The sequence below is a fragment of the Vigna unguiculata genome, chromosome 9 (genome assembly GCF_004118075.2).
Source record: "Vigna unguiculata cultivar IT97K-499-35 chromosome 9, ASM411807v1, whole genome shotgun sequence".
In the NCBI taxonomy this organism is placed as follows: Eukaryota; Viridiplantae; Streptophyta; class Magnoliopsida; order Fabales; family Fabaceae; genus Vigna; species Vigna unguiculata.
This window is the reverse complement of record NC_040287.1, coordinates 33842465-33852730: the sequence shown is the minus strand read 5'-3', so window position 1 is coordinate 33852730 and position 10266 is coordinate 33842465. Positions and strand designations below refer to the sequence as shown.

The following is a 10266-nucleotide window of genomic DNA, read 5'->3' as shown; positions in this document are numbered from 1 at the left end:
GATCTTGTATTTTGATGAGTAATACGGTTCATAAATGTTGTCCAACTTGTTCGTGTACATCCACCTTTAAACACTGTTAGGTGAAATAAACAATTTCCCAAATACTGAAACTGGATGTGAGAATCACTTTGAATTTGATACAAATTTCTCATATTAAACCAACCTTCAGTGATCCTTGGGTTATCTGAATCTATGTTATAGGTAACTGTTGTGGTCATACCATTTACATCTACCAAGTGCCACTGTGGGCCTAATTCGTGTGCATAACCAACAGCAAAGTGTCGATCAACAAACAAAAATGGCTACAAAATAATGAGGATACTAAATTATTTTCAAACAATAAAGACATTATGAATATTTTTTCTGCAATAACAGAATGAAAAACAAAACATATATAAGTTGTCAACAGACTTATATATCAATAAAAAATATATTTATTTATAACAGACGTTGATAAAAATTGAATTCAGAATTATTAATTATTTAAAAAAATAAATAGAAAGAAAAAAAAATTGAAAAAATTCTGAACATTCAAATAATAAAGAAACCTAAGTGAGAGGTGCAGTACATACGTTATGAATAGAGAATACTGCGAAGCACATAGAACAGAAGATCTCAATGCAGGGTAATAGATCTAAATTTTTAATTGTGTTAAAATTGAAGACAAACCTTAGAGAATATGTAGATGGTGTTGAACTTCCAAAGTATTGTTCTCTGATGTTGGTTTTGGTCCATTTCCAATTTTGTAATTGCAGAGAAATGGAGGTTGAAATGTAGTGTTGAGTGAAGGATGTGTATGAAATGGTAAAGTGAAAGTTGTGAAGGAATGACAAACTTTAAGTCAGAATAGAGAACATTGTCACGTGCAAACAGTGACAACAAATTTAAAATTGTTATTGTTCACTGTCAGTAAAGTAACAGATAAAATAAAGTATAGAAGTTACAGGTAAAGTAACAGCAAAAATATATAATTCAGATTCTTTAACATTTAGAAAATTAAACAAATGAAATGCAATTATGTCAATTCGGATTCAGTAACACCCAAGCACATGTATGTAGATATTTATTGTTGAAAATAGAGTAAAGCAACAAATAACAATTGAAAACCAACATATATATATAACTAATAGAAGAAACAATAGTGTATTAATATATAAGAAGCATTACTGGAATGCAAAGAAGTAGCTCCTGGAAAAAAAAATTATAAACAATGAAAGTATGAAAACATTTATCAATCACTATATATTATACAATTCTAATTTGCATGAACTGTAATGTGCACCAAAATTTGTATATGGACCCAAAAAATAAAGTAATCTGCACCAATTGTAATCTGCAAGGTAAAAATTAAATACAGTTAAATGTAAAATAATTGAAAAATTGTAAGAATTATATAAAAGTAATTTGTATACCTTTATCAAAGATTTTCAAATATTTCTTTGTAAACCACATTTGTAGTTGTAGTGGTTACTTTTCCATCTTCATCCAGAATTAAGATTTTTAGTCCTTTCTTTGATGTGACTCTAGAAACTGCTACGTACAATTGTCCATGAGTAAAAACTGGGCGAGGAAGATAAAGTCCAACTTTAGAAAGAGTTTGACCTTGGCTTTTGTTTATTGTCATCGCAAAGCATAAGGATATTGGAAATTGCCTCCTTTGAAATTTGAACGGGATGCTGGAATCAGAAGGTGTCAAGTTCATTCTTGGTATGAATATTTTGTCACCAACATTTTTGCCAGTTAGTACTGTAGCAGAGATAACATTCTTTCCCAAATCATTAACTTGCAACCTTGTACCATTGCACAAACCATTTGCTTGATCAATGTTTCTTAAAAGCATAATTGGTACGCCAACTTTCAATTTAATCCTATGATTTGGAATTCCTGAACATTTAATATCATTTAGAAACTCTTGAGTAAACCACTCACCTTGAATTTCTTGATCATCATCAGATTGGCAAGGAGTGTCTGAACTTAAATAAACTTTTTCTTCACCAGGAATCAAACATAAAATGAAGTCATTTACTTGTTCAACACTATCAATTGTAGGGCAAAGTATTGCACCATCATCAAAGAATCCAGGAGTCATGATATTTTCAATTAGACCACCATAAACAAATTTGACTAAAGAAAGTAAAGGTGTTTCACTTTCCTGAATTAGAAGATCTGTTAGTATTGAAAGGTTGGCTTCACCACTTTCATTCAAATTCATATTTCCATCTCCAATTTTAAGAATCCAATCAGCAAATTCTTTTATATCTTTTGCACTTTCATTTGAAGTAGCAGTCTTTAACCTCATGTTTTGTGATAGCTTAAGAACTGTGCAATATTGCCACAAATCAGAATAGTTAATGGATGAGTTCACAATATCATACCTTGATCCCTTTCTTACTACTGGCAAGATTTGTCTAAAATCACCGCCCAAGACCACCACCTTTCCACCAAATGGTTTGTCAGCATTATGTTGATTCGTAGCTCTCATAATGTCTCTCAATGTTCTATCAAAAGCTTGAAAGCATAGCTTATTCATCATAGGAGCTTCATCCCATATTATAAGTTTTGCTTCCATCAATAGTTTAGCACGAAGACTTCCTTGATTGATGTTACATGTTGATTCATCATTGATTGCTAATGGTATGCAAAAAGTAGAATGAGCAGTTTTACCTCCAGGAAGCAATAAAGATGCAATGCCACTTGAAGCTACATTAAGGGCAATCATTCCCTTTGCTCTAATAGCAGCTGACAAAAGTTTCCAGAGATATGTTTTTCCAGTACCACCATAACCATATAAGAAAAAGAAATTCCCTACCTCTGAGTTCACTGCTGTCATAATTCTGTTATAAACATGTAGTTGCTCATTAGTGACAGACTGCAATAGAGATTGATGTAGCTTCTCCATTTGTTCTTTATCATAATTCATTTCATCAACAATGAACCTGTTCTGAAATTTGAATGAATTTGAAAGATCAGGTTGAGGAAGGCAACTATAATCTGATAAAGCTCGCCCATTTGAATTTAGAAGTTCTTGTACTTCTAGTAAGCAAAGATTGTGTAAATCATGCTCTTCAATTTGAAAATCTACAAAATAGAATATGTAATTAATACCTAATTATGGAAAAAACAGTGTAGAATAATTGAATTTAGTACCTGGTATGTTCAAGTCTTTTCTTTTTTGATATAGGATACCATCTGCAAGTAAAGTCCAAGTTGCATCCCAAACAACATTTGGCTTAGACATTGTATTCATGATTAACAAAGCAACAAATAACCTTCTAAGTTGATTTCCAGATGCAAGATGGCTAGCCTCTTTAATGGCATCAATGAATTCTTTGTCATCTGCCAATAATCCTAATTCTTGGCAAGCCTCTTGGTATGTGGAGAATGTTTTACCATTAATTGTCTTTATACTATCATGATCAATACAACCTTTTTGTTTTGTTAGTAAGATTCTCATGTAGTAGCATTCACCTGATCCTGGAGGAACATATGTTAGTCGACCAATACTATAACCTTGCTTTCTTGGTTTCCATTGTTTTTGTTGAGACATCCAAACAAACTTTGTTGGAAATTCAGCATAGGTCAAGTTTCTACCTTCCTCAAATTTTTTGTTAGCTTCAAACCAAGCTAAGAACATGGTGTTCATATTCTCATTCCTATGCAATACATCATCAATTCGATCATCATCTTTAAACAAAACTGGTTGTTGATCTTGTAAGTGAAAAGTTAATCGTTGAACAGCTGGCCACCGATGATGGATATCAAAACCAAAAATTCGCCAAACTGCTTCACATGCAGATAAATATCTACAATCATAGTATCTTTTTATCTCATCAACAATACGAATCTCTGTAGATTCATTCTCCTTGTCTGTAATTTTAATTGTTGCTCTATCAGGACCTTTGTTTACATATTTGAACAAATACTTGATTGAGTTGGATTTGTTGCAATATTCTGTATTAACATGAGTTTGATAACGCATTAACAAAAGAGGACTATACGGCACCACATTTGCATTACCTAATTTATGTCCATTTTTCAACACAAATAAACCATCATCTCTACGTCTATATACAGGATATCCATCTTCATCAATTGTAGTTGAATGTCTAAATTTTTTAGGAAAAAATTTAGAACACCGACCTTCTTTCATACATGGCGAGTTGAATCTAGCAGCTCCGCAAGGACCATGTATCATATATGTTTGAACAGCTTTTGAAAGTTTAGGATAGAGATCTGGATGAGGAAGTTCAACAGAGATAACTTGATCTATATGCTTTGCATTTTCTAACTTGTTAGAGTCACTCAACCATAGTAATATATGAGCATGTGGCAGACCTCTCTTCTGAAATTCAACAGTATACATACCTAAATTTGTAAAATAATTATTAGAGAAAACAATAGGCAGAAAAGAAAAATAAATTAAGAAAATTAAAATTGTATACCTGCATTGACTTTGCCAAAGAAATGATTCTTCTTGAAATCTGTCATCATTTGGTCTAATTTCATTTTAAAAACTCTGCAAACTATGTCTGGCCTATCTGAAGCAGTTAATCCTCTTGATTTGACAAAATCAACAATTACAGGCCAATTTACATTATATGTGATTGTTATAAACAAATCTGGATAGCCATACCTCTTACAAATTGCCATAGCATCTTGGCAATTATTGAACATGTATCTCATACCACCTGTAAATGAAGCTGGAAGAACAATACGCTTACCAATAGAAGAAGGATCAGTTTCACCTTTGTTAACAGCTTCTTGTAACCCATTCAGAATATGTGAACAAATGAGTTTTTGATTATTTCGTATAAAAGACAACCTTTGGGATTCAATCATGGTGTATGTATCCACTAAAAACTGTTGAAACAATCTACGTGAATTTACAACATTACCAAATTCCACCTTTCTCTCTTGTATTCTGAAAGCAATGAATTCTCGTAAAGAAATGCGAATTCTTTTTCTACTTTGTCCATATTTTTGACAATCTCTAATTGGAATATCCTCTTGATAACCATCCTCTCCGTATGGGAAAATCAAAGGATATTGAAGAGGAATGAAACATGTGTGTGTTTCATGTAGTCTTGTTAATTGACCAGAAACTTTCTTGACAATGATGTCCCTTCCTACATCTAAGGTGCTCAAATCACCAACAATCAATGCTGCCACTTCATCTGCTACTGGTGTATTATATACTCTAGGATCCTTAAAGCGATGTCTAAATAACCTCAATCCAAAATCTGATTGTTCATGATCATGTATAAAATCTCTTACTCTTCTGAATGTTTGAGCAAGTACATTGTGTTTGTCAATCATTTTCTTCAATTCTTCGATCAATGATTTATCAAATATGGATTGCTGACTATCAGACCTGAAAAAGTAAATATTAGTCAATTATATGCCAATGATGGCTAAAACATAAAGAAACTATTTAAACATACCCAAAGTGACTAACTTTGTTGCTTGTTTCATTTTCTGTGTCATAAATATATAGTTGTGCAAATTTGGGATTTGATCCTTTTTCGGGCAATAAACTTCCAATGCGATGGTAATTTTGACCACTAAGAATAAATTGAGGAGGACCTGATCCATCGTTGATTGAGGAATGGATCTTAGCACCAATGGATGTAAATGAGAACATGTTGTTGTAACTTCTTATGTAATGTAAGAAATTCTGGCTTGTACTGTCTTCTCCTTTTAACAACTTTTGAAGCAATTGTGGAGGTTTCTTCAACAATGGAAGTTGTACTTTTCCCTTTTGACAACAAAGAGAGAAATCAACTTGTTTTAATCTTTTGCATTTATCAGATCTTTCTTCGTACCACAGTTGAGCTTGACAATAGGGACACTCAAGTGAACACTCCCCAACATCAACATTTCCTAAGTACATAGAAAACATATATGTCAGTAATTAAATAACATTTATACTTAAATATCAAAACACTAAAAAGTATTGTTTCACCTTGAATTTCAGCTTTTGAATACAAATCAGATTTGAAATGTCCAATTATGTTATCTGAAAGAAGAAGAATGTATTTATTATTTAAAAAACAATTTAAATAAACAAACACAAAGTATTTATTATTTAAAATTAACCATTATTGATTACCATCATTTTCATCTTCTTCAGAATTATTGTCAAAATCCAATATCTTCGAAATAGATCTAATAGTCTGCTCCCGAGAAGGCTGACAGAATTGTAAACCTTTAACAAAAATTGAAATTAATATTAGGAAGCTGAATTTTTAACAATTACAGAAATTAAAGTAATGAAATGAATTTTGTTTATATTATAAATTACCATGACTTTGGTGTTGTTGAACATAAAAAGGATTGACAACTTCAGAAAAAGCAGAAGAATTTAGTGAAGCATGACTGGAGCTGCTACCCACAATTTCTTTAGGTAACAGTTCTGTATTAAACACATTGATTTTGCTTCTTCCAATAGGACAATCAAATTGAACAATACCTGCAAGTACATCCATAAATTAATGAACTAAATATTATTTATATATATGATTTTGTAATTCTGTTATTAATTTAATTTATCATTCAAATATAATTTTAAATAGTAAAATATATTAGTGGTATACATTTGAATAACTAAAATAACTTCAATTTCAGTATGCACAACTCAATTTTAAAACAAAAAATAGTAAAATATATTAAAGCACTAATATATTAAGAAAAAAGCATTAAAAAAATTAATATATTTTTCATTTGTACCTTTGTTGTTACTGTTGTTGTTTTGCAAAATTGGAGCATTGGTAGATCCAATTGATGTAGAACCATGAGATTCTGATAAGAGAGGTAGTAATAGAAAAATTTACTATGAAAGAAATTCAATTTAAGATTTCATAATAATAGATATATAAAGAATTAGATATGAAAGAAATTACTTTTATCTGCCAACTTGTGATTTATAATAAGTTTCCTTCTTCTTCTTGCAGCTTTCCCATTATTTTGTTCAAGTTCTGAAAAATGCAGTTAAAAAAAGGATTATGAAATGAATTTAAAGATGAAACCAATTAATTATGAAATGATGTCATCTAATATCAATGTGTGTTAATTGTATAATATGCATTAAAGATGAATAATGAGACTAATAAATATGCAGTGCTAGCATTTGTACTGAATTTTGGATTAAAAATAAATTAAAAAACAAACTTACCACAATATGTCAACTCGGAAAGTGGCTTTATAATAGTAAATTGAATTCTTTTATTCTGCACGTCTGTATCTTCATTGAGAGATAAGTAGGTTTTGCTACTTGAATCTGGCGTAACATTTTCTTTGGATACTGGTAGAATAGTTAAAAAGTCCAATGAGAAAAGAATACATGTCAAACGAATGCATTAATAAAGATTTGTGTTAGTGCAATCAATGGATTCAGATTTGTGAATGAAATGAAAAATAGTTTGAGAACAATGAATGCAATAATAAATTTGTTGGATGAAATGTATAGTGAATGAAAAAATTATTAGCACAATATCTTATATGAGAAAGAGGTGTAGTATTTGGAAAAGGAAATGCTTCAGTTGGACTGGATTTGTCCTCATTTGTTAATGAAATGAAAATAAGAAAAAAAAAATAACATACATGTAGATTTAATTGGATGAGAAACGAATGAAATGAGCTCCAAAAAATGAAGAAACTTAAAAATGCAATGTGAGAAACATAAAAATATTGAACCTGTGAACTTCATCAAGGTATTGGATAAATTTTGTGGGATAATGTTCATCCTTTTTCTTCTTCCATTTGTTGAATCCATTTTGTTGTGATAATGTTCAAAGTGTGCAGAAGTTATGCATTGTATTGTGGTATTATGGTGTTTTACAAATTCATTACATGTTGGAGGAAGATTTAAAATTACAAATAGAAAACTAATAACAAAAACAATTAACAATGCACTGTGAAGAAAGTAAAGCAGAGAGGAAGAAAAAACCTATTAGTATATGTAGGCACATTTTTAGTATTCAACCAACATTCTTCCTGATGATTCAAGTACTGTCAGTACAAAGTTTTGACAAAAAAGAACAAACATTTCATTGATATGGAAATATCAGAACTGAACAAATAAATCAAAATTTGGAAAAGCGTACCTTTTGAAAAAGATTTGATCTGCAAAGTCCAAATTGATGATTTGCAGACAATGCAAAGCCTCATTTCAGAATGTGGATCTGTGATATATGTCCTTTTTTGCCAAGCACAAAAGTACTCTGCTTTGTAATAGTCAACCATTCAAGTAAACATTTGTTTCTATATTGAGTGTAAAATGCAACTACTAAAGAAAGGCCAAAAGAAAATAATTTTATTGTTTTCAAGTTTAGAAATGAAAAAAAATTTCGAAGAAATAAAATTTTAATTAAAAGACTTGTAAGAGAGTTCAAAATCAAATGGGTTTTAAAGTTTTCATGGTTACTATATTAATAAAAAAAAATTTGAATAAATTTTGCAACAAATATTAAAAAAAAATTTGTAAAGAAATTAATAAAATCTTTTGAAAATTATATTCAGTTAGTATGCCCAATTATTAGTACTGTACAATATCAAGTTGGTTTCTTTATTATTACTTCTAAACTTTTTTAAAAGGAAAACAATGAAATATTTTAACATATTTGAATTCTTATCATAATCATTTCAAATTATTTATAGTATCGGAAATGTAAATTTGTTTTAGAAAATCATTACTTAAATAAAATTTGTATTACGAAAATAATTAAAATATAAAACGTGACGATAATTAAATTCGGTTAAATACTTTTAGATATGGCTTCTAATTATTAGAAGCAACAAAAAAAGGATGCTAAAACTATTACAAACAAAATAAAACCAAACTACTTTCAAAGTTCTTCAAAAAACATACATAATATAAATAGTAAACTAAAAGAAAAGTGCAATATTAGAAATTGCATTCTTTGTGGACGTATACTTTGATCTTCTTCTTTTTCATTTTTTTGTCCGCTAGAAACACCAGAATATCTCCTTCTTCCAAACGATTGAATGTGCAGAAGTCCTTCCATCCCTTCCCAATCTTACTTGACTTCTTTGGTGTATTACGGAGCAGAAGTTTACATTGAACAATGAAGGTGTTGTTACGTCCCTGCAATTCCAACCTCCTCAATCTACGTTTACGAACGTAATCTGCAAAGTCAGATTGGAGGTCCTGAAAAAAGAACAAAATAAGACCACAAATACAAATATATAAAGAAAACAAAATATAAAACCAAAATAATAAAATTATAAGTTCACCATATGGCTTTCTTTGCATTGAGATTTTGACAATTTGACTCTAAACAGATGTTTTTTTCGCAACCGAATTAGGTTTGAAAGAAATTTGGCACCAGTTGATATTGTAGACATGTTGGGGAATACAGTGATGTGGAAGGTAGAATTGCCAACATATCTAAATACAATTTGATGGATATGTTGCAGTTTATAAAAAACTCGTAGGCTATACCAACCATCCGTGAGAACGGGATGATTCACATCCATATTAAAGCTTAACTGATGTTGATTCCCTTCAATATCTTCCAAGTGCCAAACGGGTCCTAATTCCTCACCAAAAATAGCGAAAAATATTGGATCAACATGTCCAAACTCCTAATGAGACAAAAAACAGATAGAAAGGTCAAAAAGATGAATAAGACAAATATGAAACTGATGATGAAAGCATAACTATTAAAATACAGGAATAAAAACATGCATGGGTAATGTAAAACTGATAAAAACAAAAGATGACATCTTTAGAAGAAACCAATAGTAAGTCAGAGTTCAAACAAAGTAAAAATATAAGTTGTGTTATGAAAGACAAAAAGGTGGACATAGATGATAAATGCATAAAAAACAGTAGTTTTAACTGATTTCAACGATTATTGAAGAAAGATGACATTTTCATAACAAAAAATGAAATGAAGTAAGATTTGGAGAATAGATGATGAAGGGAAATATAGTTTAACATACATGAAGCATGGGAAACAAATAGAAAAAAACGACCTTTGAAGGATTATTGCAGAAAGTTTGAATTTTTATAAAGAAAATCGAGAATAAGTAATATTGTGTAAAAAGTGATCACATAAAAACATGTTTTTGAACGATTAGGATGGATGACGAAGCAATGTGGTACGGTATAAACTTAAAAAAAAAACATCAAAGCAAATATTTTTTTAAGTTATTGTGAAGTAGACGTACCTGATTATGAACAAAATGATACGTGGTGAACCTTCCTAAAGTTTTTCTGGCAGTGACACTCAAAGAGGAAGCCAT

General features: G+C 30.2%; 1 protein-coding gene across 1 annotated transcript; it reads right to left on the bottom strand.

Annotated features, from left to right (window-relative positions):
- Window positions 1–1417: 1417 nt before the first annotated feature.
- LOC114163678 lies at window positions 1418–10266 on the bottom strand. The gene is made up of 13 exons (XM_028047973.1): window positions 10192–10266; window positions 9490–9603; window positions 9040–9166; window positions 7172–7300; window positions 6900–6974; window positions 6727–6798; window positions 6302–6469; window positions 6110–6205; window positions 5963–6016; window positions 5442–5880; window positions 4443–5371; window positions 3148–4365; window positions 1418–3078 (listed from the first exon to the last, which is right to left on the bottom strand). Exons 1-13 carry the CDS (start codon window positions 10264–10266, stop codon window positions 1418–1420), a joined length of 5157 nt encoding a protein of 1718 aa, XP_027903774.1.